This window comes from Chrysemys picta, chromosome 2, assembly GCF_011386835.1.
Source record: "Chrysemys picta bellii isolate R12L10 chromosome 2, ASM1138683v2, whole genome shotgun sequence".
NCBI lineage: Eukaryota > Metazoa > Chordata > Testudines > Emydidae > Chrysemys > Chrysemys picta.
In genome coordinates, this window is record NC_088792.1 from 95,079,085 (window position 1) to 95,094,704 (window position 15,620).

At 36.1% G+C, this 15,620-nt stretch overlaps 1 protein-coding gene across 1 annotated transcript in view; it reads right to left on the reverse strand.

Moving 5' to 3' along the window:
• Positions 1 to 15,620, reverse strand: part of LOC101942985 (uncharacterized) — a 78,208-nt gene that overhangs the window by 48,210 nt on the left and 14,378 nt on the right. Inside the window, exons 3-4 of the mRNA XM_065582452.1 lie at positions 13,281 to 13,378; positions 7,725 to 7,799 (exon numbers count right to left, since the gene is read on the reverse strand). Coding sequence (XP_065438524.1) covers positions 7,725 to 7,799; positions 13,281 to 13,378 — 173 coding nt within the window. The remainder of the gene's footprint in view (positions 1 to 7,724; positions 7,800 to 13,280; positions 13,379 to 15,620) is intronic.

The following is a 15,620-nucleotide window of genomic DNA, read 5'->3' on the forward strand; positions in this document are numbered from 1 at the left end:
TATCACTCAGTGACAAATATTAATTAAGAAATTAGCAAGGATGATACACCCTGAAATGACTTTGTTCATTTTTTGACAAATGTAATGCAGTGTTATGCATAACAATCAGCACTTCTGAAAATCAAGCCACTTAAATACCCAATTAAGTATTTAGGAGCCTAACTATAGTGAATCACTTCTGAAAAATCTTGATTATGAAGCATTACTAATAATGGAGCTCAACAGAACTCAGCTATCACATCTTTGCTGAGGAATAGAGGGAATGTTTTGTCCAAATCCTGAAGCGGGTTAGCGAAGTGCCAATTAGTGAATTTCTGCTGTATCTCCTGAATTATTTTTAAATAATTCTTCCTATTAAATAATTCTTATTAATATTGTCACTCTAGGAATAGAGCTGATCAAAAAGAAAATTACAAAAAAAACCAATGTTTTGCCACTTCATAAAATTTTTAAAAATTGCTGCCTGCTATGAATTGGATAAACCACAACCAAATATATTTTTATTAAAAGTCTGAACTAGAAAGGATAAAAATATTATTTGATCCTTGAGTTTGTATAAGTGAATGAAATAATAAATACTGAACTAGACCAAAAAAGACTTCCATACTAAAATCACTGTCTGTCTGCTTGTTTCATATGGCTGACAGTAAATGATACATTTTCTAAACTATTTGGAACTGAACCAAACTATAACCCTGGAACTAGGGTTGTGTCAAAAAGTATTTAAAATATCTTAAATTTAGAAGCAAATGAAGACAGCTGAGACCTAAGACTGCCTAACCAAGAAAAATTCCTTCATTAAAGAACTTTCCCTCATTTTGGAAATTATCACCAATGTAGGAAATTGATTTTTCTGTTCTTTTCGATTTCAATCCTCATGCTCCGGCACTAATTTGTTCGACATTTGGAGCTCAATCTTACATTCCATATGCACCAAAACCACCCAGGAATACAGGATTGGGCTTCAACAGTAGGTTTACCAAACGATTTACTCACTCAAGTCTTGTATGTATTCAAAAAACCTTTACATAGCTTCCTGCCCAGTGATGTTGTGCTTTGCAAAAACTAATGATTATTTCTGGCATTTCTCATTAGATGTTTTTAGAAATTGGAGTTACATTTACATGTCGACACTTTTGCAAATACATGTAGTTTTTTGTATTTGCACGTGGTTAGATGGGTGTCTATCCAATATAAAATCTGAATTTTGTACATGTATAAGCAGCATGTGTGTTTGCATAAGTGGATGTGCAGATGCATGAGCAAAGTCGATTTTAAATTTCTGGCCTCACTTCAGGTCTGCTCTAAAATCCCTTGAGGCCAATGGGATTTTTCTCCTTTGGCTTCAGTGGGCTTTGCGTATGACACTTTAAGAAGATCAGACCCTTAATTTCCAAGTCAATTATAGTTACCAGTGTGGAGCTACTTGTTGTTTTGGTCCAACTTAACCTTTCAAAACACCTCGCTTGTCTAATTTATTTAAATGGAACTTTTAACAAGGAAGGTGTGTTGTAAGAGAATATACTTGATATATTTTTATTATTTTAAGCGTCACCTCTCTTTAAGGCGGCAATTGACTCTGGGCCCTTTGGTTTCACTCCTTGCTCAGAAGAAATTCTTATTAGTTTCAATAGGAGGTTTTCTAAGGTGAGGATTGCACAGTTAAATTGTAATTGACTGACTGCTAATTATTTTTGTGTGTGTTGCAATCTGCATGCCACTTATAGATAAACTCTCATACGTAAATAATGCTGATGTACTAGTTGAGAACAAAGTCCGTTATGCCGTCAGAATTTATTTAAAAATAAGTAAATGGTATCCTTGTAATTTAAATTTTGCATTATGTGCTTGGTTCAGCAAAATGCTGAATGAGCCTGTGAAGTTCTGAATGCATCTCATTTCCCACTGAAACCAACGGACATTGAGGGTACTGAGCACCTAGTGTTATTTACAACAAAAAGAGAAAAAGATTGTTACGGCATTTCTCTGTTGCTGGCCAGTGACTTATGATTTCATTGACATTAGTGTTGTTAATAAATTATTACACTCGTAATAAAATTTTAGTCAGGGTACATTTCTTGCATTGAGATAAATTATTGAGCTTAATTTGATAGATTTTTGCCATTATGAAACATTTAAAATAGTTTGTCTGAAAACTTACTAGTTACGACAAGTTTTGTGCCAGTTCCAAAGATTTTCGCAGCTCCCACAGTGTTGCAACTTACTACAAAAACTGCCCAAGACATTTCTATTTAGAGGGATCAGATCTGAACAAGCATAGCTAAATAGGCACAACTGAGAGCCAGTTAATTCAGCCAAAGAAATGGTGGAAATTTCAATGTATTTTTCAGGGTGACCTTACATTGGTCTTTTCAAATACTGTACATTAATATTTGGTAGCTTTTAAATTCTGTTTAAAAGAAAATCATTCATTTCACTGACAGAGAAGATCTGTTTGACATTTGAGACCTAATGCTGGACTTGTACTATTTTCTCTTACCTAGTGGATTGATGGAAAAGGATATTTCAGTTAAATTTTGCCCGATGCTCAGTGTTTTTTGTCCCTTTACTGTCAGAGTAGTCGAATGGGTGCATTTTTAAAATACCAGTATAAGTAAACATATAATTAGAAAAATACTCATTTTTAAGTACAGTATGACCTATCCCCTTTTCTCAAGGTGTTTCACGACATCTTTCCACCCACCAAACACTATTTTAACTGCTTTCCTGAATTTTTTCAATAGTAAAACTGTCTAATACAATTTTGCTTTCCTGTGCAGTATAATTAAAAGGAATCGTAACAGGCCAGCAGGCTTGGGGATTGGTTATATTATTATTGAAGTCTCAGTGACAAAGGAGAGAGATACTTTGAGATGCATATTTTAGCTACCTAAATGTAGCTTGCCCTATGGAACATTATGCAACAAGGGCCAAATTCTAGTTCGACTTTCTATAGCACATGTTGCATAGAGTCTTGCTGATATAGACAAGGCTACAAAATATGTTAGTCCAAATTCTCAACAGAGGGGGCCACTTAGGGATCTGGGGCAAAATCAGTACTTGGTCCTGCATGTTACAGGATCTGTCCTATAGTTATTAAAAATATGGGTAATTTTGATGCTGGATCAGTCCCTTTTATTCCTGCACCCTTCCACTCTTATGTGAAGGCATTTATGTTTTAGTATAAATTTGAATTGATTTTGTTCAATAGAAAATTACCATACTAATCACATATACAATATTCACAAATATTGTCTCTCTTGGTTCCAGTGCACATCCTTTCTCCCAGATCTTTCACCTGCTCCTATGCCCTTAACAAGAGAGAAAAAAGTAGGATAAAATCCAGGCTCCATCCAAACCAATGTCAAAACTCTCATTGACATCAATGGGGCCAGGATTTCACTCCTAACGTCTTCCATCTCCTGATTAATACATACTTGAAATACAAGAGGCTAAATCCTAGTTACCGCACTAAAGAGAGTAAAGGGGGTTTCTCTAGGAGAGCTACATGATGGACGGGAAGATGAAATCTTTCCCCCCAACCTAGCTAGAGCATCATAGTCTGGGAGCTTTAATAATGTCAATACAGTTGCTCACCCACTAAGTAGGAGTTTTAACCAGTTGATCTCCCTAGTCACAGACCCACTGGCCATTCCATGCCCAAACCACTCATCTACCCCCGATCCCCACTGTTCTTTGGTGCACAGGGTACCCTAGTATTGCCTCTTTGGCTTGCCCCCCACACAGGATGGAACTATGGATGTTCTCCTGGTCTGGGGTATTGACCCCTACACAAGAGAACAACCCAGCTTTGACTTGGGGTGAGCAAAAAAAAATTCTATTTCAATAATTAATAGTCAATGTGATCACTAATTCGTTTTACTTTGAATTCTGTACATTAACCTAACATTTAGATAGTAAAGACATTGATTATTTTACTGTAGATCGCATATCACATTTCAATTGTCTGTTATCCTTTTTGAATAAATTGTGCTCTGCAGTTGCTAAATTTATATTATCACAAGTAACTTTTTCTCTATGCTACTATAGAACTTACTTGAAACAATGAGTTTTGTGCCAGAGCCGAAGACTTTGATATCATAGTTCTCACTGTGTTCATGTGCTTTGCAAAAACTCATGGGCCAGATCTTCAGCTACTGGAAATCAAAGGAGCTCTATTGAGGGTCTGGCCCATATAGCTTCAATATAGTCCAATATAGCTTCATATTTTTTGATGTGCAATTGTGAACAGAAGTTGATAGAATAACTTTAATATACTAAATATCAGGGGGTAGCCGTGTTAGTCTGTTAGTCTACAAAAACAGCAAGGAATCTGGTAGCACCTTAGACTAACAGATTTATTTGGGCATAAGCTTTCGTGGGTAAAAACCTCACTTCTTCGGATGCTTCAGATTTGCCACCAGACTCGGTGTTGTTTTTTTAATATACTAGACTTCTGATTTAAATGGCTTTTCCTTACAAAATGGCAAATGTTTGATCCTGTATTCCTCTGACACCCCAAGCTCCAATAGATTGCATTGGATGTTTGCAGTACTCTAGAAGCAGATAGGCAAAATTGAAAATATTTCAGCATTCTACAACAGTGGTCCAGTGCTTAGTAATGCTATTGTAAGTTGTGATGAGTGATTTTTGACTATTGCTGGAGAATCTATTTTATTTAGTGCTGGATTTCTCACCAGGTCCTAACAGTGTATTTGAAATCTATTTGCAAAGGTCACCTTTAAAGGATGAGATGGTAAATTATTCTTAATATCCCTTAAGTTCTTGGTATTTCTGCTAAAAGTGCCAGCGACAGTGTCTATCATGATGAAGTTTTTTAAGGTGGACACCTGTCCTTTGAAGATTCTTTGTTCACAACTGCACTTCACTGTCTGCCATAAATTTGGATTTGGTCTTTTAGGGCCAATGGGTTTGGATCAGATACTTATATATTTTTTCTTTAGTTTGTTATATTTAGTCGGTAATGTCAAAAATCTATAGCTAGAACTGTTTCAAAATGCAGCAAACCGATTTAAACCAACCCTAGACTACTTGAGAATCTTATCATCAATATAATTATCAGTAATAGTAGTTCCTTTGTACTTGATAATTAATGATCTACACTGATCATTCTGTTCTTAATGCACATTGTTATATAAAAATGCAAGTAACTTCCATCATATCATGTGAAATATGATCTTTGGGTCTATCTTTTAATAAGCATGCCAAATATTTTTGCATTCATTTCTGGTATGAAACTTAATGTAAAATGTTATTTTTCTTATTTTAAAATAAAATAACCAAGTGCTTCTGCAAGTTGCCATATAGATAGCATTGTAGACTAAATCCCTTTCTACACAGGATAGATACAACACAGGCAGGGACAGAGGAAGCTTCTTTACACCTTCCCACCAAGCCATGTCAATTTTGTCCTGAAAGGACAACCTTTAGAGACGAGAGGGGATACTTCAGTCTCCACATTCAATTCAATCTTTGGTTTCTGCACAGAGCCTGCCAGGTTTTTTCTAGAATATTGTGTTCAGAAGAATCTAGTTATACCGTTTTAAAGTAAACTTCTTTAATGATGACTAGATGCACTTTAATGGATACAATAAGAGAAGCACCATTATTCCCATGTCATGCTCGTTGACAGCACCAAGCATGGTTCTGTTTGCATATCTTTTTACTCATCTATTCCACTAAGCAAGAATTCTGGTAGGTCCTGATCCTGCTCTCACTTACACTGGTGTAAATCTGGAGTAACTCCATTTTAAATGAATGGAGGGAAGTCAGTTTAAAAAGAGGAATGACGAGTGTGAGAGCAAAATCAAAACTGCTCACTATATATGTCTTTACAAGCAATTTCTGCTTGTTCAATATACTTGTGAATAATATTGTCCCTGCTAAGAAGTACGCTTACACAACATAGGTAAAATCCTGGCCCAAAAGTCATTGCCATTAAGTTCTCTGGAATCAGGATTTTACCTCATGTTCTTAGAACCGAAAAGCTGCGACTACTATAATTCTGGAGTCAAATTCAGCCCTAGCACAAACCGCCACAATTTCTTTTGATTTTACTTAGAATTGTGCAAGGGTCTGAATTTCTCCATGATTTTAGGGTTATTTTTTTCTTAGGAGGAATTTACTTAGACAATATTTGATATTTCTCTTTGAGAAGATATTTTGTTGCTAAAATATTTCATTGTATCCTACAGTTTTAATACACTAATAAATCAAGTGAGCAATCTTAGGTCTTCATGATGTAATCAACAATCTGAACATATTACAGACTTGCTTCTCCATTCCTTACACAGTCAAAACATCTGGTAAATCTATGGGAGTTTTGTCTATAGAATATTCACTTAAAACAACATGCTGACCCTGATCAGATATGCTTAGAATTAAGTATGATAACGTATTCATTTTAATTGGCAGTATTACAAAAATTTACCTTTAGTTGAGAGCTATAGGGGTACTGAGGTAAACCTGATTTTGAATTAAGGTTTAAAATAGATTGACCTTTCTTGTTTATTTATATAAATGTGCAGAGCATGATTCTGAAGGATAAGGACCTGATTTTTCCTTTGTCCTGTGTTTCTGCTGTCAGGTATACCAATGCAAACTAGGTGTAACATGCAACTTAATCAAAATGGTAGCATTCCCATTGACTTTTCATGAGCGTAAATGGCTTCCAAGAGCAAGGCAAAGAAGTCTCAGGCCCCAAGTATATATTGTTAAACAGTATTAAGAACACTTGCAAGTGTGTGTTTGCGGCAATGCCAAGGTACTTCACACAAGACGACAATCTCTAGGGCCAAATTCTTTCACTTACACTGATATAGCAACAGGAATTCAGCTATGAAGTTGTTGACTACTTCAGAGATTGCGTCTTTTGTTTTAATTGAGAAGCGTGACGTTACTTATTTCACAATTTAGTTTTATGCATGTTTATTAATTTTAGTGAAAGAATTGGAGTAATATCAAAGCTAAGATACATTTTTGCCTCTGGACAAAGGACCAGCCTGCTTATGGCGGCACGTCCTCTGAAAAATGTCATTAAACAGCTGATCTTTAGAAATATTCATTAACTTGAAAAAATCTATTTTACATCTATCAGTAAAAATTACAGGTTTGCTCGGGGACTGAAAAGTTGGTGTTTTCAGGGTCAGATTCTATGCGGGGCTGACAGCCCTTAACTGCCATTGAAGTCTACAGGAATTGTCATTTTTCAGCACCTCACATTAAGTGCTCAGTACTTCACAATATTGAGCTTACAATTGTTGACCTTACCTGTGATAAAAAGCTTTTCTATGATCACTAGAGCTATAATATACTAAGGTAAACTTGATTGTGAATTAAGGTTTAAACTAGACTGACCGTTCTTGTTGATTTATATAAATGTCCAAAGTGTGATTCCGAGAGAGTAAGGACCTGATTTTCCATTGTGCTGTGTTTGTGCAGTCAGTTATACCAATGCAAACTGGGTGTAACATGCTACTTAATCAGAATGGTAACATTTCCCATTGACTTTCCATAGTGTAAATGGCTTCACAAGAGCAGGGCAAAGAAGACTCAGGCCCCAAGTATATATTGTTAAACACTAAGTGCTCAGTACTTCACAATATTGAGCTTACAATTGTTGACCTTACCTGTGATAAAAAGCTTTTCTATGATCACAATAAGCCTCTTTATCTTTGCATTACTGTAATTACCATATAACTTACCTGATACTATGAGCTTGGTACCGGAGCCAAATACTTTGATGTAGTAGCCACTAGAAGTATCACAGTGAACAAATCCTTTGCAAAATACTGTACAGATCTAGTATCAGTATATTGATGAACCAGAAGTTGTTGCTTTAAAAAAAATCTGATTTGCTATTTAAATTGCTTTCTGGCTTTGCAATAAAATAGTAAAAAGGGAGAATGCATGTAAAATAATGTGAATACGGTGGGGAAAATTTTCAAAGGGGCAAAAGACATTTAGACATCTAACTATCATTCCTGGGTACCTACTTGTCATTGAAAATCTGTCCCTGAAATTAATCTGATTTAATATGGTTTATATTAGATGTGTCTAATAACTTGTGGAAAGGAACAAATTACTTTTTAAATTAGGGTCCACAGGCTGAGGTTATAAAATTAAGCCTGCATAGTGCCATCATTCCATGATAGTGCTCCAAATGATAACAATAGATTGAGGGTAGAATATAGCTCTTAAATTGTGTATGTTCATGAGAATTAGTTTGGCTAATTTCTGCCATTTACTGTAATCAGAAATATTCCCCAACAGAAAACATTTTCTCTTCAGAAATATTTGTTTGTCTCAGGGACTAGGCACCCAGCAAGAACCATTTAGCTGTATATAGAGGGAAGCCTAATTAAAGACACAGAATTCTCTCAATCCCCTTAAATCCAAACATGGCTAAAACATTTTAACAATTGGAAATCATCTTTAAAAATAAAATGGAGAATCATATTATTGGATCAATTATCATATTTTTTTAAAAGGATTATATCTATTATATATACCTTATGTTTATGTAAAAATAAGCAAACCTTTCTTTCTCATTATTGTATGGAAACCAGAAGATTTACTGCATTTTGGCCTTGTTTTGGCCTTAAAGTTAAGCACATGCTTAAATACCTTGCTGAATAGGAATGGACACATGCTTAAGTGCCTTCCTAAAGTGGAGCCTTTTTTAGAAAAGAAAACACATTAGCATTATTGTTACTATAAATTTACCCTTTAATGCTACCTTAGAGGGCCAGATCCTCTAAGTGCTGATCATCCTCAATTTTTATTTAAATTAATGAGCATTGAAGAAGCTCAACAACTCATATGATGGGCTGCTAAATATACAGTATTGTATAAAAAAACATAAGTTCTATATTTTACATTTATAGCTAACAATAAGTGGTTCCACTTCTGAATATTTTTGCATAATCGTCTCAGTGTTACACTGCTAAACAAGATCTCCAAACAATTTACATCATTCTCATTGATTGCACAAGTGTAACTGTTTTTTCTGAATTAGAGAGACTAGGATGGGTGAAATCTTGACCCCATTGAAATCAGTTGAATTTTGCCTTTTACTTCAGTGGAATCAGGATTTTACCTTATATATTTATGATTAGCTTGATTTTGTCCTGGATAACAAATATAGTAAATGCCTAGAGTAAATGTATGCTTTGAAAACATTTTGAGAAACTTACTTGAAACCACTAGTTTGGTGCCCGAGCCAAAGTACTTTACTACTCCAGACTCACATCATTGAAATCCTCTACAAAAACTAATGAATTATCAAGTTATGAATTTCATCAGACTAAAATTCTGAAGTTCATATTTTAAATACAAAGTCCACAATCTGAACAAGACTTGCTATCGGCCACTTAATGGTGTGAGTACTAAACCATGTTTATGCACTTTGTGAATTCTTGTTCCTTTTTGCTACCAAAAATGTTTTTTGCTCCTTCACATACATCAGTGCATGGCAAATTGAGTGGAGTGAATTACTTCAGTTCCATCAATTTTAGTGAATGAGCAGGATTTAGTCCTCTGATTTCCAAAGTGCCTAGATAGGAAAGATGTTCTTGTGGTTAAAGCACGAGAGTGGGACTCAGGGAGATTTGCCTTTTTTCTGGCTCTCCCTCTTTGCCCTTTGTCAAATCACAACCTTTGTGCTTCACTTTATATTTTAACCTGCTCTTAATGTATAGTTTAGAAAATGACATTTACTAGACAATGTATTGTAAATACTGTTACATACTCAACATTAACTAGCACTTATATTATTGATTGTTTCTGTAGCTTTAATCCGATAAAGAATACTATACACAAAAGAGAAGATACTTTCAGTAAAAAACATACTCAGAATCTGAAGACTGTTGCACCTCATGCATTTTTACTTCATTACTCAACGTACACTGATATAGCACTGACAATAACAAACTCACACTTGCTAAATTGAAACCTGTGCTGTGAATTTTACACTTGCTGGCATTTGGACTCTTTCAATGGAGTTGCACAAGAGATGAATTTGGCCCAATATTTTAAATGTAAAACTCTCAATTTCCCTCTTTCCTGATTCTTAACAGCCAGTCAGCAAATATTCCAGCCTTTTACATTTGTACTCACTTTACTCATTAGGACCAAAACTCCCCTCATTCAATCCATTCGTGTCCTTGGCAGTTCCACATACAGATCAAGAGCAATACACGGCTTATGTGCAAATTCCTTTTTTTATGTTAAATTATTCAGTTCAATTTTTCTGTACTTTGTTTTTCTTTTGGTAAATAGAATTAATCAAGAACAAACATACTTACCAGAAACAACTAGCTTGGTTCCTGTGCCAAAGTACTTGATCCAGCTTGAAGTATCACGTTGACTTTTCGTTTTACAATAAGCTGTGGTACTTTACTTATGCTGCTGTGTCCTTGCTCAAATAACCAGGTACTCTAACCAGTAGCTGGGAAAATACTTCTAATGAAATATTCCTGATTTCTTGACTGCTTGGAGAATTTAACAAATTTCACATTTCTGTGCCACCATAAAGCTGATACATAAATTCTCTTCCCAGTGATTCTATTTGCATGTCCTTGCAACTTTTCTGTTATCAAATGGTCACTCCTTAAAATGGAAACTAGATGACGGCTTCTATTTGATTTTAATATTGGAAATAGACTGTTGGATCAGGTGGTTCTCAAACATTTTCATCGTGTGGTCCACATATTAAAAGAGAGATTATCTCATAGACTACAGCCCCTTTCCTATTCCCAATAGCATTGACCACCTCCTCTTCCCCTCCGCAATCACATAACATCCCTGTAGCAATTGCTTACATGGAAAATTTACTGGTATCTTTTTCATGGTGGCTGGGGAAGGGAAAAATATTTTCCTCTACATACACAGACGTTTTAAAACAGAACAGAGATAACATCTGAGAAAGCCCACCTCATTTCAGACTAGGTGTGGATGACAATCTAGCAATTGGAAGGGAATTAACCAGAGTATTTGATCACTCTCAGAGACACAGAAACCCCCACCCCACCCCCGCTTCACTCATCTGCAGAATAATTCTGGGAAATAACTGACAGTGGGTAAGAAAAATTGAAAAGGAACATACAGAGAGAGGTTCCTCCCAAATGTGCAGGTGATTGTTTCAAAGGGCTTGTCTACTACCCAGGACTTTATTGGGAATATCTCCCAACATTGCAATAGTGCTGGTGAATCTTCACTGGTGAGCCCTGGGAGAACTGGTGTAGTGAGGCCAATAGCATTCACTGGCATGTTACCACCATGTCTTCTAGACCTGCTCTGAGCAGGATTAAGTGACACTAGCACTACTGCATTTGGTGTCCTTGGTGGGGCTGTACTGATGTTGTTGCCCCTCTACCTAGCAAATATACTAAGTCATAATCATACATTATCTAACATGGTGGTAGTAATATGATTTGGTCCTGTCAGTATGGAGAGAGCAAAACTGAATTTTAGCCATAGGGTAATCATCATGCTTAATAACTTGCACTGTTGTTGCACTTTCCATCCAAGAATGTCAATGTACTTTAGTGCATTAAGTTTCAGTGTCTATGTGAGGCAGGTATTATTCACAGCAGGAGAAACTGAAACCCAGAGAGGATAAGTGACAGGGCAGTAATAAGAGCCACCAGGGAGCCCAGGTGGCTATGGGGAGCCCCAGACCCTCCACCTCACCCTGGGTGACAGGTGTAGGGGGCAGAGCCTTGTACTTTTTGAATCGATCCTACATACGCTGCAATGAAAGAACCTGGCTGGTCCAGGTCTCCTGAGTCAGGTTTGCAGGGCTGGGGCTGAAGGGCTAAAATTGCAGTGTAGACATTTGGGCTGGAGCTGGAGCACGGGCTCTGAAACCTAGTGAGGCAGTGGGTCTCAGAGCCCAGGCCCCAGCCCGAGCCTGAATGCCTACACTGCAGATTTTAGCTCCACAGTCCAAGCCCCACAAGCCCAAGCCAATGGATGCAGAGTCTGAGACTAGGTGCCATGGGATTTTTAATGCAGTGTAGCTGAACCCAAAGGGAAGGGAAATAAAGGTTCCAGATATCTTTTAATAAGGCTTCTCTTTAAAAATCACCAGTATATTTTATCAGGAGATAAATTTGCCCTGAACTAACTGCGTATACTATTTAAGAACTGTGGTTAGCATCATTAAAAAGAGAGTTAGAAAAACAAAGAGTGGAGGATTCTATACAGGTAAAACAACTTAGGAAAATTGTCAATTGTAAACTTTCCCATTCTTTTCAGGTACCATAGAATATTCACTTACAGCAACACTCTGATCCTGATCTGATCTGTTTAGAATTAATTATGATAGTGTATTCATTTTAATAGGCAGGATTACAAAAAATTACCTTTAGCTGAGAGCTATAATATACTAAGATAAACTTAATTGTGAATTAAGGTTTAAAATAGACTAACCGTTCTAGCTGATTTATATAAATGTCCAAAGCGTGATTCCGAGAGAGTTAGGACCTGATTTTCCATTGTGCTGTGTTTGTGCAGTCAGCTATACCAATGCAAACTGGGTGTAACATGCTACTTAATCAGAATGGTAACATTTCCCATTGACTTTCCATAAGCGTAAATGGCTTCACAAGAGCAGGGCAAAGAAGACTCAGGCCCCAAGTATATATCGTTAAACACTATTAAGAATACTTGCAAGTGTCAGTTTTTGGCAATTCCAAGGTACTTCATACAGGACGACAATCTCTAGGGCCGAATTCTTTCACTTACACTGGTGTAAGTGCAGGAATTCAGCTATGAAGATACTGACTACTTCAGAGATTGCTTCCTTTGTTTTAATTGAGAAGCGTGATGTTGTTACTTGTTTCACAGTTTAGTTTTATGCAAGTTAATTAATTTTAGTGAAAGAATTTGAATATCAAAGCTAACATAAATTTTTGCAACTGGACCAAGGACCCACAAGTTTATGGCGGCACATCCTCTGACCTTTATAAGTATTCATTAACTTGAAAAAATCTACTTTACATCTACCAGTAAAAATTACAGGTTTGCTCGGAGACTGAAAAGTTGGTGTTTTCAGGGTCAGATTCTACAAGGGGCTGACAGCCCTTAACTGCCATTGAAGTCTACAGGAACTGTCGGTTTTCAGCACGTCACATAAAGTGCTCAGTACTTCACAAGATAGAGCTTACAATTGTTGACCTTACCTGTGATAAAAAGCTTTTCTATGATCACAATTAGCCTCTTTATCTTTGCATTACTGTAATTACCACATAACTTACCTGTTACAATGAGCTTGGTACCGGAGCCAAATACTTTGATGAGAACACCACCACTACTAGTAGTAAGTATCACAGTGAGCAAATCCGTTGCAAAAAATCTACACAGAGTGGGTATCTTGTTGTTGATGAACAAGTAGTTGTTGCTTTAAAATAAATCTGATTTGCTATATAAATTACTTTCAGACATTACAATAAAATAGTAAATAAGGAGAGTACACGTAAAATGATGTGAAAACTGTGGGGGAGATTTGCACAAAAGGCATTGTGGTGTCTAACTATCATTGAGTTTCAATGGGCATTTGGCACATAAATGCCATTGATAAAATCTCCATATCATATAATGTGGGTTAGATTAAGGGTGTTGAATATTTTGTGGAACGGAACAAATTATTTTAAAAATGTGATGCACAGGCTGAGGTTATAAAATTAAGCCTGTACACTGCTGTCATTCCATAATGGATCTCCCAATGATAATAGATTGAGGGTAGAATATAGCCTTTAAAATTGGTATATTCATGGGGAAAATTCTGGCTAATTCCTGCCATTTGGTGTAATCTGGAATATTATCAACAGAAAACATTTACTCCTCAGCAATATTTGTACAACACAGGGATTACGCACCCAGCAAGGATGATTTAGCAGGATCTACAGGGAAGAATATGCTTAAAGACACAGAATACTCTGATCCTCCTTAAATCCAAACATGACTAAAACATTTGAACAATTGAAAATATCTTTAAAAATATCTGTCTAGCTCTATCGCATACCTGGTCTTTATGTAAAAAATAAGCAAACCTCTTTATACCCCATTACTGGATCGAATCAAAAAAATGTTACTGCATTTTTGCCCTAAAGTTAAACACATGCTAAAATTCATTGCTGAATAGGAATAGAAACATGCTTAAGTGCCTTACTGAACTGGAGTCTTTATTAGGAAAAAAACCACAATTGCATAAATTTATTGTTACTATAAATGTACTCCTTAATTCTATCTAAGGGCCACATTCCGCAAGTGCTGACCATCCTCAACTCCCATTTAAATTAATGAGCATTGAAGTAGCTCAACACCTCATAGGACTGGGTGCTAAATATACTCTTGTATAAAAAAGATAAATTCTATATTTCACATTTACTGCTAACAATGGGCTTAGTTCCACTTCTGAATAGTTTTGCATAATCATCTCACAATCTTACAATGCTAAACAAGATCTCCAAACACTTTACATTGTTCTCAGTGAAGTGTTTCTGGTTCTTTCTGATTTAGAGAGACTAGTATGGGTGAAATCCTGACCCCAATGAAGTCAATTGGCATTTTGCCTTTGACTTCAGTGGAATCAGGATTTCACCCAGTATATTTATGAATAGCTTGATTTTGTCCCGGATATCAAGCATAGTAAATGCCCAGAGTAAATGTATGCTTTGAAAACATTTTGAGAAACTTACTTGAAACCACCAGTTTGGTGCCCGAGCCAAAGTACTTTACTCCATACTCACATCATTGAAATCCTCTACAAAAACTAATGAATCATCAAGGTATGAATTTCCCTGAATTGAAATTCTGAAGTTCATATTTTAAATACAAAGTCCACAATCTAAACAAGACTTGCTATAGGCCAGGATGTTATGTGAGGATTAAACTGAGTTTATGCACTTTGTGAATTCCTCTGCCTTCTTCTACGAAAAATGTTATCTGCTCTTTGACATATGTCACTGCATGGCAAATTGATTGGGGTGAATTGCTGGTCACCATGCAATTCCATCAAGTTCAGTGGATGAGCAGGATTTAGTCCAATGATCTCCAATGTGCCTGGATAGGAAGAATGGTCTTGTGGTTAAAGCACCAGAGTGGAACTGAGAAGATTTGGCTCCCTGTGTGATCTTGGGCAAATCACAACCTCTGTGCTTCACTTTACATTTTAACATGCTCTTAATGTATTGTCTAGAAAATATAAGACATTTCTTGGCAATGTATTATACATTTTTTTAAATGTACTCAACATTGTTAACTCACACTTATATTATTGATTGGACTGTTTCTGTGGCTTTAATACTATAAAAGAATATTCTACATAAAAGGGAAAAATTACGTTCATAAAACCAATTACTGAGAGCCTGAACACTGTTTCATCTCAGACAATTTTCCTTCATTAGTCATCAAACACTGATATAGCCCTAACAATAACAAGCTTTTTAATAATCTCACACCTGCTAAATTGAAACCTGTGCTATGAATTTTACACTTGCTGGCATTTGGACTCTTTCAATGGAGTTGCACAAGAGATGAAGTTGGCCCAATATTTTAAATGTAAAGCTCTCCATTTCTCTCCTTCCTGATTCTTA